The sequence below is a fragment of the Echeneis naucrates genome, chromosome 16, assembly GCF_900963305.1.
Source record: "Echeneis naucrates chromosome 16, fEcheNa1.1, whole genome shotgun sequence".
NCBI lineage: Eukaryota > Metazoa > Chordata > Actinopteri > Carangiformes > Echeneidae > Echeneis > Echeneis naucrates.
In genome coordinates this window covers 20,894,828-20,908,682 of record NC_042526.1, presented here as the reverse complement: position 1 = coordinate 20,908,682, position 13,855 = coordinate 20,894,828, and the positions used below count along the sequence as shown (strand labels likewise).

The following is a 13,855-nucleotide window of genomic DNA, read 5'->3' as shown; positions in this document are numbered from 1 at the left end:
GCTTACACTTCTATTTAGCATGAGACATAAGAAGTATTTTTTTTTTGTTCATTCCATTTACACAATTAGAAAATAGCTACAAACTGATAAAAAGTACATCTTCATACACAAGGATATCAGAAAAGAATGAAGCAAAGAATATAAATTTTACCACTTAACCAGTCAAATATAATGGAAAAACTCACCCCACAGAGCCATAAATATGGAGAAGAACACTGTGGCAGGATTGTCAAACAAGTGACTGGCCCGAGCAGTCGCACAGGCTGTACTAAGTTTCCAGTAGCTGCACACTCTGTCACACAGAGGACACATGGTGATGTTGTTCTTTGGGTGGCAGATCTCCATGCTGTAAAAACAATGCACACACACACACAGACACACACACACACACACACACACGCAGCCGAATATTTGATTCAGAAATTAAATCTGAACGGCAACACACTGTTCTACATATGGTGTTGGATTCAGCTTAAGTAATAATATAACTAAGAATGCCATCCTTAGGAATTTCTTTGTAGCAAGAGCTATGAAATTCTCACAATGAGGACCATGGACCATTAGGGCTGAATGCATACAACTCATAGCCTTTTTTTCCCCCAAAACTGGCTTGTCTCTCACACTCCTATTTTTACATTGCCGTTTCCTTGATCGCAACATATTGAAGGATTTATATCAGCCATTGTGCTGACGGGCAGATTGTCTGGTTTGTCTTACTGTATGGTTGTTTGCCATGGTGATATTTTAGTATTAACCTCTTTGTAAGTCTTTACACAAATATACGCCGGCAGCATGTGTCATAATATCCTGTGGAAGATGAAAAGCAGGTAGAGGAAGAAGTGGAGGCCCTAGTTTCTCAACTCATTCATCAAACCTTTTCCTTTGTCAGTTTAACCGCTTCTCCCATGCAGTGTGATGTCAGCCATTTCAGTGTTTAAACATTCTGTCCATTTATTCTTGTTGTATGAGGGGAAATTGTCAACAAAACAAGTAGTGTTATTGTACTTTAAGCTGTAAATTAATCACAATATAAATCAAGTTAATTGTAACACAATGTCTCCTGAGTAACCACTTAATACATAAAACATAATACTTAAGTATTTTAAATGTACAGAAAAGTAGCATCAATTTTAAAATAATCAGTGATAAATTAAATATGCACCTATTTCATTAAATCATACACACTCTGATCGCAATTATTTAGTTTCTCCTTGCTCTTGCTTTTTTCCTCCTTCTTGTGTATTCAGCCGTGAGTTTGTTCTTTGTGCTTGTCTTTGTGTGTTTGTATGTCTTCGGTTAGGCATGGCTTCCTGGATTTAACTCTCACCAATCTCACGCTCCCACCTTCCCTCATGCCGTCCTTTCCAAACATTTTATATTTACGTCACATTCCTCTGCAGACCCTCAGATCTCTGGGATTGTTGTATGCAATATTCCAATAACCAATAAGACTGATGCACAGAAAAGCAATTCACAGGTTCAGTCTGCTGTGATAATGTAGCATGCTGACATCAAATGTGCATCCACATGCTTCTTTACCTTGGTATGTTGTCGTCCACTGTTGCGCATCCATACAAAAAGACAAAGACCCCGACTAGTGAGGCAGGAATTAACATCTGGGTGTAAAGGCCCAACCAGGCAAAGTACAGTCCAATCTTCTCACCAAAATACTTCCTAAACATCACACCACAAATCAAAAAAAGTGTGAACAATTTTCAAATGCCGTGATATCAGGAATTTTGACTTTTACTGATATGCTTGTCCAGGTTTTGAGGACAAATTAAATAATTTCAGAACTGACTGAAATAAAATAACTAAAGGAAAATTGGTGTTTTAAATAATTTTACATGAATGCAATTAAAGTCCATTGAATTCACTGTACTCTTTAAATTAAGTTTTGTACTTTTAGATAAACAATGGATACCTTGAAGCATTAGCTACAATGATAAAATATATTACGATGATGACATGTCAGGAGAAATTGTAGTGGGATGCTATTGAAGTTTTTACTGTGCCTGCTGAGAAATGTCTGAAGCTTATATAAAAATATTTGTCTATGAAGCCAAAAATCTGGCCCGTGCTGTGATTTTAGGAATTGTTTGCTTCCTCCTTAATTTCCACTTTCTTTTTTCAAATTCAAAAATAGAGGGGCTATTGTTTGAGGCTGGACTACAATATGTTAAGAATTTCATAAAAATCTGGCAATAAACTAGTAAAAAAACCATAAAATATTCCAACTGCATGTGTAACATCTTTGAGAAATTGAATGGAATGATGCCAAGATTACATATAGTTGATTTCATATCAGGTATAAATTTGAGTAGAAGGGATGGCAAAAATTATATGTTCGTATTGTATGATCGTATGTTTCTGCTTGGGTCTAAAACACGTTCAGGTAGAGTTAATTTCTTGCCGAAGTGTGTTGTGACGGTTTGTGGAGCAAGTAATTTAATTTTTATAATTCTTTTCTTATTCTGTTCTTTTTTCTGGGGTGCCAGTCAGGAGTAACTTGAAAATTTTACAGTTAGTCAACTCCAGGAAAACGCAAAGGATGCGCAAATATACACAAATATACAGCCTTAAATACAAGCGAATCAACCAACACCATTTTTTCCTTTTTTTCCACACTTATATTTCTTATATATATAATATATATATATATATATATATATATATATATATATATATATATATATATATATATATTTGTTTGTGAATGGTAGGAGGGATTTTCAGGGTTAACTGCTCACCTGCCTGAAGCCCAGTGACACATCATCCTTGAGAGGGAGTAAGTGAATGAATGAGTGAGTGTAAGGAGTGGAGGAAAACCACCGGTAAGGATCAGCTGATGATCAAACGCTTTTTTCCTGTTTCCGGGTCGGTAATTTCCGGTAATTAATTCTTTATGATGTGACCCAACACAAGCTAGCAAGTGACACCACACAGGCAGATGGACATTCCCTAAATATGAGTGAGACCATCATCAGGGCCCAGAGTCACATCAGAGGTCCCCCCAGCACCCCCCCCACACACCAGCCCGCTGTCTGCATCTGCCACTGACCTCACACACCGTGAACCCCACCCCCCAGACAAGCCAGAGGCACCCCACCGACTGAAGAGACCCACCGAGCAGCCCCTACAGGCAGACCCGGGCGAAGCATCTGAAGGGGGAAGGGCTGCAGGGGTGGAGAGCCATGGTGCCACACCAACGCCCCCGAAGCATACGGACCAAGGAGACCTCAGGAGGAGGAAACCCCACAAGCACTGGGAGGAGCCCCCAATACCCCACACATGGGAGAGAGGAAGGGGCGAGTCACCACATACTGGCCAGTGCCGGACTGACAAGGGGCCATCAAGGAGCTGCCATGGACCCAGCCCCACACCGCGCCAGGAGGTAGAGCCTGAGGACGCGGAAGCACCCGACCAAACTGGCCGCCTGAGGGTCACCAGGTCACCAAACACAAGCACCACACAAGCAGGCCCCCCAAGTCATGCCATGATGTCCCCTTTTGCTGTGCTTCTTCAATCCCCCTTGAGGTAGCATTGCCCTGCACTGTGATCCTGTTCACCTGAAAATGGTGTGGTGCATTAAGATTGGGGGAAAGGAGGGGAAGGTGGGGGGAAGTCAGAGGACTGCAGCACACCTCTGTCCTGCAGCCTACCCCGACAAAGTTCCCCTTGCACCTTCCAACCTCTAACTCTCACTCGCTCACTCATTTTCTCCCTCTTATACAAAAGGCTCACAGGGGGTACTGGAGACACTCCCAGCCAATGTGAGAGCAGGATACATCCTGGACAGGTTGGCAGCCTATTACTGGGCCAAAACATAAAGACATACAGAGACAAACAACCACTCACAGTCAGACTCATGGGCAATTTAGAGTTAAATTCAACCTAGACACGCATGTCTTTGGATTGTGGGAGGACACCAGAGTACCCGGAGGAAAACAGTACAGGCAGGGGGAGAACATGCTATATCCACACAGAAAGGCCCCAGACCCATGAATTGAATCTGTGATTCCATTTGCTGTGAGGCAAAAGCAATGTGCTGATGTGCTTCTAATCTTAATCCCTTCAAAAACAATGTCAGATGGTGCTGTTGGCAGCATCATAGACTTTTTGCGATGCACATTTGATCATTAATCACAGTACACTTAAGACTGGTTAACATGATTTTGAGCAAAGGTGAACTCAGCTCTTGCTGAATGTTATATGGATGTGATGAGGCTCCAGTGGGCTCAGGCCAAATATAACCTCTGATTATATTGTAACATAACCAAGCTTTACTGTGGATGCGGGCCCAAATAAAACATCTCTAAAGGTAAACTTATTTTTTTACATTCCATTTAAATTCAATGTGTAATCTACACACAGTATCTATCAGTGGGTTACATAGATAACTGGAATACTTGCTGGGGGAGACCTGGTCTGATTAGGAGTGATGGTGTCCCTCTGACCGTGGGTGGTGTTGTTCTCATATCTAGGAACGTGGTTTATTTTATTAGAAAACAAAAAACCTGACAGTCGAGACCAGGAGGCAGAGCGTAGTTTAACACACTCCTCTGCGCCTCAATCAGAGTGGTTACCTGCCGAGAACAGAATAGAGTCTCTGTCTGTGTTTAGGTCTATAGAAACTGTGTCTGTCTCCCAACTACCTACATTTAGAAAAGTTACTAAAGCCAAATTAAACAGAAGAGGAGCTAAAAACAAAAACAAAAACTTGACTGAAATCAAAACAGCCACAAAGTCAGTCTCAAATAACACTGAAATTAAATGTGGACTGTTGACTATCCGATCACTATCATCCAAATCCCTACTAGTTAATGATCTCATTGCTGATCATCATATTGATTTATTTTGCATAGCGGAAACCTGGCTGCAGCAGGATGTGTATGTTAGTCTTAATGAAGCTACGCCCCCCACTTATGTTAATTTTCATATCCCTGGTACCACAGGTTGAGGAGGGGGAGTGGCTGCAATATTTCAATCAAGCTTATTAATCAACCCGAGACCAAAATCTGACTATAGGTCAGGAAAAGGGAGAGCAGCTTAAAGCAACAAAGATAAAAGTATAAGAGTACCTGAGAAATACATATTCAGATTCTGAGCAGGATAGAGTAGTAGGGCTTCCACCTGACATGCCACCATTAGGGGAGATAAATCAGGAAATGGATGTTAGACCACCTAGGTGGAAGGAGGCTGAGGAAGTAGTCAGGCATGCAAAGGTTTCTTTGGCCCCAGGGCCAAATGGAGTTCCCTACGGGGTTTATAAAAGCGCACCTGATATCCTAAGGTTTTTGTTGAGGCAATTAAGACTAGTTTGGGAGAAACAGTCTATTGCCAGAGCATGGCGTAGGGCAGAAGGTGTTCTTATTCCAAAGGAGAAGGCGTCTTCAGAACTGAATCAATTCTGTATGATCTCTCTCCTGAATGTAGAGGGGAAGATTTTCTTTAGTGTAGTCACACGGAGACTTAATAGTTATTTAGAAAGGAATGGCTTACTAGATACTTCAGGACAGAAGGCAGGAATACCAGGTTTTGCAGGGTGTTTAAAGCACACAAGCATTATTTGGCCACAGATTCAGGCAACCAAGAGTGAGAAAAGAGACTTGCATGTGATCTTCTTGAACTTAGCAAATGCATTTGGATCATTGCCACATAGCTTTATTTTGGAGGCGTTTGATTATTTTAGAGTGTCTGGAGTAGTTGTAAATTTCGTAAGAGCATATTTCCAGGATATCAGACTAAGTACAGCAGGCTTTACAACAGGTTGGCAGAGGCTAGAAATAGTTATTATGACAGGGTGTACAATTTCTCCATTAGCTTTCACAATGGCAATGGAGGTAATTATTAGAGCTTCTAGGTGGGTTGTAGGTGGAGGGAGGTGGCAGGATGGGACGCGCCTTACACCAATTTGGGCATACATGGATGATATGACGTTGGTAACTACAATGGTGTCATGTATAAATGGAGTGCTTGAGAGACTTTAAATTTAAAGCGGGCTACTATGAAAACCAAACCTAGTAAGTCTAGAAGTATCTCAATAAGTAGAGGGAGATTAAGTGATGGAAAGTTTGTAATAGATGAAGAAGCCTAACCCTAACCCTAATTAGGGAAAGCCCAGTAAAGAGTCTAGGTAGGTGGTACAAGGCAGATTTGCATGACAGAGAACAGGTAGTGCAGTTTCGGAGGGATTTTGCTGAGGGACTGGATAGAATAGAGACAAATCAGGGCTTCTAGGAAAGTTGAAGCTGTGGTATTTTCAGTTTTCAGGTTTTTTTCCCAGGTTGATATGGCCACTGTTGGTATATGAGATTCCAATATCTGCTGCAGAGAAAATGGAAAGACTAGAAAGCTTTTACATTAGGAAGTGGCGAGGTATTCTGAGATGTTTAAGTACTGTGGCACTATATGGGAAAGGCATACTTCAGCTCCCAGTATCTAGTCTAGTGTGCTCTCGTGCCTCTCACTCTCTCTCTCTCTCCCACTCTCAACCCAACCAGTCTAGGCAGATGGCTGCACTCCCTGACCCTGGTTCTTCTGGGGTTTCTGCCTCTTAAAGGAAGTTGCCACTGTCGCCAAGTGCTTGCTCATCGGGGGATAAGTTGGGTCTCTCTTTAAATCATTTTATAAAGAGTTTGGTCTAGACCTTGACCTGCTCTGTATGTAGAGTACAGGCCAAAAGTTTGGACACACCTTCTCCTTCAAATTAATAGGAAAGTGAGTCCAAACTTTTGGCCTGTACTGTATGTGTATGTGCTCTGTAAGTGCCTTGATGTAACTTTGTTATAATTTGGCACTATATAAATAAAGCTGATTTGATATCATCCCATCCTGTCTTTAGTGAATATGCTGTGCGATTCTAACAACACAAGATAAAGAGCACTGTTTAGATATTCAAATTATGACGAACAAATTACCAAACAGCTCAGAAACATCTGAAATTTTAATGTATGCCACAGTACCTTTTAAAAGCACAGTTTTAATATGTGAGTTTAGTTTATATATATATATATATATATATATATATATATATATATATATTATATAAATAACTTTGTCCATTTTAGTTTTTAAAACAAAAACCTAGTGGGGAAAAATATTCCACTATTAGCATTATATTATATTATATTATTATTAGGAGTGCTGTCTCGTTAGAACCAGACAAGAATGATTGGCAATAAATAATGTATACCAAAAGTATGTACTTACCGCACAAGTCCAATGGGCTGGTACTTGTAGAAGACGCTATAGTTTGCCCATTCTTCATACAAAAGCTAGAGAAGACATCAGACATTTAGTTGCTTCACTTGTCCACTTTTATCATCTCCTTTGCCTATTGGCACTCCATTCTTTGTTTTATTGACAGTGAACTGTGACTTAAATCTTTCATGACTAATATTTTAGGCCACTTTGGGGCAAAATGGGGTGGAAATGGGGAAATGGTTTTGAACTTAACATTTACCCTAACATGGGTTAGGGTTAGGGTTAGGAAAATTCAACAACAGCATTTGCTAGTTTGAATCAATCCTGGTCTCTTCACTACCAGAACTCGAAAAGTCACCCTCCTTTTACCCCAGTTTTTTTTCTCCACCAGTTCCCGCTGCTCTTTTCCTGCCGAATGTTTCAGGTTCGGATAATTGCTAGCTATGGCATTGAGTGATGGAATGGTAATGTATAGCTGCCTGCTTCAGATGAAAATTATATTATGAAAGTCATAACACTGCACCAAAATTGTAAACTTATTATCTGCACAGCTAAACAAACATAGAAATGATCTGACATGATTGTCATATTCAAGAAGGCTCAATTTCTTTCTGTCCCAAGATTAAAATTGAATTGGTGGTCCGAGTGTGGGGTCTCTTTGAACATAACAATAAAGCTGTGCAAATGCAAAACATGAATCCCACCAGGGTTCTAAATGATCTTTTTTGATCACCAGCCAATATGGCTACTGACTCAGTAAAGTTACCAGCCAATTAGAATTTCCGCTAGCCATTTGACGTGAAACTTTCTTTTTTTAGTTTTGCACACTCTGTTGCCAATATCCGTATCCTCTCCATTCTTTCGTGTTTAGTTTAGTTTTACTTTAGATGTTAAACTTAGGCGCCGCTGTTTTGATCTACCCCCCTCACACTATGTGTTCGTTTCTCACACTGTGTTCGTTGCACTCAAGACTGTAGCGTGAAATACCGGCATTTGTGCAGCCAATGGGCGTATTAAATGTCATCACGTAGCATTACGGCACAGTATTTATCGGAAAGGAATCAGTGCTGTACTGCCAGTACAAATGACTGAGAACAAAACATAGTGTAGAGTAGATCTGACCGACACGATTGCCTCATGCATCACCAGCCAAACTGGCTAGCACAGGGGTTGGCAACCCGCGGCTTTGGAGTCACATGCGGCTCTTTCAGCCCCCTGCTGTGGCTATATAATATATAATAATAATCATAATAATAAATGAACAAATAATGGCCAATTTGCTTATTTTATCTTATTTATTTATTTTTTTTTTTTTCGTTGTATAGTTATTTCTTTGGAGATTCAAATGCTCTTGTGATTTTAAAATAAATGTAGTTTTAATAGCTAATAGCTTGCTCAGAAGCACAAATGGAGCGACATTGAAAGCCTCCCCAAATGTGAAAAACTTCTCTTCGACACATGGAACGCCATAGACGACACTTACATGAAAAACATGAAAAAGTATGCATTTGGAGTCCTGTCGACCATTGGATCCACATACCTGTGCCAGCAGATTTTTATCACAATGAACTTTATAAAAAGCAAACATCGCTCACAGCTCACAGATGAGAGCCTGCAATCCTGCATGAAGCTAAAAGTGATATCTTACAACCCAGATATTGATACACTGTCCAGTGAAGTGCAGGGACACAAATCTCATTAATCAGGTGAGAGAAATAATTTAATGAGCTATTATTTTGAAAATTTACATTTCTATATTGTACCCTGAACTGATGTACTGTATTTGTGTTTCATATTCAGGTTGGCGGTTGGCTTCTGCACATCACCTGAGGAAAGAATTAGGGCATATGACTTAAACTGGCTTTTTTGTTTGCCCTTATTAATATTATATTATGGTTTTACAATGAATCAAACAGGCCCTTGTCTTTTGTTTCTTTCAGAATTCAAAATAATTTGATGTTGGTGTTAATAAATGGAAAATAAGTCAGTCATTTTCTGTTCATACTTTATTTCATAAAGGTAACACACTCTTATAAAGCACAAATTAAAAGAAACTATATGTAATAGCTTAAATTTAGTAGTCAAATAGGTTTTAATTTGGTGGGAATGGGGCCAAATGGCTCTTTTAGTGCTAAAGGTTCCAGACCCCTGGGCTAGTAAGTTTTTATCAACACCCGCCAAAATGAATTTTAACCCATATTTGGCGGGTTGGCGGGTGTTAATTTAGAACCCTGAATGCCACCCTGTTTGGATTTTGACACCAGTTTGCATAGGTTACAAAATGACTGTCTTACCTTTCTGTCATTGGGCTCTGCTCTTTCATTAATATCCCCCTGGAAGAGGAAAATGAAACAATCACACTGACTGGAGACTGAGAGCTTACTCACTGTAAGATTTGCAGCCCAGTTAATTTATTGCTGGCATCTCATCATCCCATCTAAGAATGCAATGAAGATAAAAAAAAAAATATTTCATATTTAAGGCAATCTATATTTCTGAAGTAGACTTTATAATCTCTCAGGCCAATTACACTTGATTCAAAATAAATCGAAAAGGCAAGTTCATAAAGTCACTTTCTTTGATTCCAATCAAGATCCATTGATGATGACTGCCTTACATTCCTAATGAGGCCCCAAAAAAGATTGAAGTTTCATCAATCGAGCCATCCTATATCTACCAAAGAAATTGACTTGTTATAAAGACAGATGTTTATTATATATATATATATGTCCCATCACTCTAATATGAAGAGGAGGACTCAGTATCACCTATTGTAATTGTTTTACTCACATCATGAAGAGGGTAGGCTGCTGAGTAGACACCACTACCAAGGAGACTGGTGATACCTGCCAAGAGGAAATGGAGCTGCAGATGTCAATATGGTTTCCATAGGGTTAGAGTTAGGGTCAGTGTTGTTTTGTATGGGAGCAATGTTTTTCTCATAAAAATTACAGATGAAACAGAAGTCACTAAACAATAGCTGTAACAACAGCTACTCATAAATTCCAATGCGGATATAAAGAAAAAACTATTACACTGAGTTACACCCCAGGAAAAAGGCAGAATGGCCCAAAAACCTGACAGACAGAATGGGCCGCATCAGGGCTTTGAGGTCGAGCAGGACTCTGAAGGTGGAGACTGGACTTCTTTGTAACAGATTTTGGCCAGACTGTCAACCGAGACCACCAAGAGAATGTGAGGTGCAACATTGATCCCTGACGCATAGCTGGGGTGGCTGAAAAGCTCATCTGTTAACTAGAGTGGACAACTCTGTCATGCCCCAGCTGGAAAGCTTGGTGATCTTTTTGTTTCTCACAGTGCTCCTTGTCTTGTACTTCCTGTTTTATTTTGATAGTCACCTCTTGTCTTGTTCCAGGTCCTTCACATCCTGCCCTCATGTGTCTCCCTCCCATGTGATTACCTGTCCTGCCCTAATGTGTTGCACCTGTGTCTCATTGTCTTCCCTCCCCCAGTGTATATAGTCTCAGTATGTCTTGTTCCTTAGTGTCAGTGTTCTAGCCTTTTTTCCTCTAGTAAGCCTTATAGTTCCTGACCTGTTTCGTGTTTTGACCTCGCCTTTTGCATTCGGCTTTGGATTATATTGTTGTACTGACTGATCACCTGTCTAACGACTCTGCTGCAACTAAAGGACTATTTTTGAATCTTGCTTACTGTGTAAATCTGCATTTTGAGTCCAAGCCGTGTTCAGTTTTTGACAATACGACAATAGTTGATTCTGGCTCAGATGCTACTCTTATGGATTTTAGTCTCGTGGGGAAGCTGGGTCTCAAAACCCTCTGCCTCAACCACCCTTTGGATGCCAGTGCCCTGGTTAGCAGGCTATTATGCAAGGTCACGATCGCACTCAGCCACTGCTCCTTCCCTTTCCTGACTCTCATACCGAAAGAATTAGTTTTCATGTCTTCAGAGCTCCTCAGCATCCACTCATCCTGGGATACCCTGGGCTAACACTCCACAGCCCCCATATTGACTGGAAGAGTGGTCAGATAATTTCATGGGGGAAGACTTGTGAAAAGAACTGTTTCTCACCCTCTCAACCTCTCACATCCTGGAGCTGGAATTTCCTGACCTTTCCTGGGTTCCCATCTGCTACCATGACCTTAAGAAAGTTTTCAGCAAGGCCAGGGCCACGTCCTTGCCTCTTTGCCAGGCCTATGACTGCGCCATTGACCTACTCCCCGGTACTTTTCCACCCAAGGGTTGGCTGTATTCCCTGTCAGCTCCTGAAACCCAGGCTGTGAAAAAGTACATTGAGGAATCCCTGGCTGTGGGGATTATTTGGCCTTCCTCTCCCGCTGGCACTGGTTTCTTCTTTTTGGACAAGAAGGATAAAACCTTGCGGCCCAGCACTGACTACTGAGGACTCAAAGGGATCACCATTCACAACAGGTGCCCCCTCCCTTTAATCTCCACTGCTTTTGAGCAACTTAAGGGTGCTAAGGTTTCCACTAAAATGGACTTAAGAAATGCCTATCACCTAGTTAGAATAAGGGAGAAGGATGAATGGAAGACAGCATTCAACACTCCCAGCGGTCATTACGAGTACCTGGTCATGACTTTTGGACTTACCAATGCCCCAGCTGTTTTCCAGGCCCTGGTGAACGACATCCTCTGGGACATGCTCAATGAGTTTGTTTTTGTCTACCTGGATGACATCTTAATCTTTTCCCCCTATGAGCAAACTCATATTCAGCACGTTAGGTGGTTCCTCCAGTGCCTCCTCCACCACCAATTCTTTGTCAAAGCTTAGAAGTGTGAGTTTCATGTGCCCTCTGTGTCTTCCCTGGGGTTCATTGTGTCTGAGGGGGAGATCAGGATGGACCCCATAAAGATCAGTGCAGTTGTTGATTGGCCCACTACCACGAGGTTAAACAATTCCTAGGGTTCCTAGGGTACAAATTTTTACAGAAAGTTCATCAGAAATTTTAGTTCTGTTGCTTCCCACCTTCATGCTCTGACATCTTCAAAGTCTAACTTCCAGTGGAACCTCCAGACTGAGCTCACTTTCCAGAAGCTGAAGACCGGCTTCACCTCAGCCCCTGTCCTCACATTGCCTGATCCCAACCTGCAGTTTGTGGTGGAGGTGGATGCCTCCGATGTAGGGGTAGGTTCTTTCTCAGAGGATGACTAAGGACAATAAGTTACACCCCTGTGCCTTTCTTTCCAGCAAGCTGTCAGCCTCTGAGAGGAACTATGATTTTGGCAACCAATGCCATTAAGGTGGCATTGGAGGAGTGGAGACAGTGGCTAGAAGGGGCTGAACAGCCTTTTCTCATCTGGATGGATCATAAGAACCTCGAGTGCTTGAGGACAGCTAAGAGGCTCAACTCTCGACAGGCAAGGTGGGCTCTCTTTTTCAACCGGTTCCAATTCTCCCTGTCCTATTTCCTGCGCTCTAAGAATGGCAAGCCTGATGCTCTCTATCTCTCTCTCTCTCGTTTGTTTACCTCTGAAAACTCTGGTAAAGATAGTACTCCCATTCTTCCCCCCTTGTGTGTTACGGGCTCTGTCACTTGGGATATTGAGAGCAGGGTTATCAAGGTCAATTGGAACTGTCAACCTCCAGCCTGCCCGCCTGCCTGCCGAACCGGCTGTTTTTGCTTCCTATCCTGCATTCAAAAGTCATCCACTGGGCCCACTCTTCCCGGTTGTCCTGCCACCCTGGAGTATGCAGTACCCAGTACCCTGTTTGTCATCCGACAGCGGTTCTGGTGGCTGGTCATGAAAAAGGAGGTGACCAAGTATATGCCAGCCTGTCCTGTGTGTGGTCGCTGTAAGGTCTCCCGACGCCCAGCTTCTGGTCAGCTCCTCCCACTCCTGGTGGTACATCGACCCTGGTCAGACATCTTCGTGGACTTTTGTGACTGGTCTTCCTCCTTCCGAAGGTAACACCACCATTCTCACTGTGGTAGTCACTCTAAGTCGGATCAAAACAAGCGTAGAGAGTCCTCTGGTCCCTGCCTCCAGGCAACCTTCTCCCCGCCGGTTCATCGATGGTGGACCTGTTTCCACTGTCTGCAAGCTCCTGGCAGCCCGGTGTAGGAGCCGGGGGTTCCAGTACCTGGTCGACTGGGAGGGGTATGGCCTGGAGGAGCATTTCTGGGTCTCAGCTCGCAACATTGTGGACCCATCCCTCATCCAGTACTTCCATCGGGCCCACCCTGGTGAACCTGGGCCATCTGGAGCTGGCCGTGGGGGGGGGGGGGGGTTACTGTCATGCCCCGGCTGGAAAGCTGAGTTATCTATTTGTTTCTCCGAGTGTTCCTTGTTTTGTACTTCCTGTTTTATTTTGAGACTCACCTCTTGTCTCGTTCCAGGTCCTTCATGTCCTGCCCTGGCTTGCTTACTTGCTTACTGTGTAAGGAGCAGGAGAGACAACTGGACGGTCAAAGGAAATGATTATTCCAGGTGCCAGGTATATAAAGCTTGGAAGGAGTACATATTAAGTCCTTGGGAATGGCAGAGGACCTCATTAAGATCCTCACCTGGGTCCATCTTATGGTCAGTTCATTCTGATTCATGATTCATTCATTCATGATGCGTTAAGAGAACCCAAGGGCAGAGAACAAAAATGAGTTGTTGGAAAAGAACAATTAATACCAAAGTAAGACTTTCAAAAATAACTTAC

General features: G+C 42.2%; 1 protein-coding gene across 3 annotated transcripts in view; it reads right to left on the bottom strand.

Annotated features, from left to right (window-relative positions):
- The window catches only part of LOC115056663 (anoctamin-1-like), a 60,747-nt gene that overhangs the window by 31,989 nt on the left and 14,903 nt on the right, over positions 1–13,855 (bottom strand). For 2 of the 3 annotated variants that reach the window (XM_029523290.1, XM_029523291.1), the window contains exons 7-11: positions 9,997–10,052; positions 9,501–9,539; positions 7,213–7,277; positions 1,540–1,674; positions 186–346 (exon numbers count right to left, since the gene is read on the bottom strand). In XM_029523290.1, coding sequence (XP_029379150.1) covers positions 186–346; positions 1,540–1,674; positions 7,213–7,277; positions 9,501–9,539; positions 9,997–10,052 — 456 coding nt within the window. The remainder of the gene's footprint in view (positions 1–185; positions 347–1,539; positions 1,675–7,212; positions 7,278–9,500; positions 9,540–9,996; positions 10,053–13,855) is intronic. The other variant, XM_029523292.1, reaches the window with a different exon arrangement.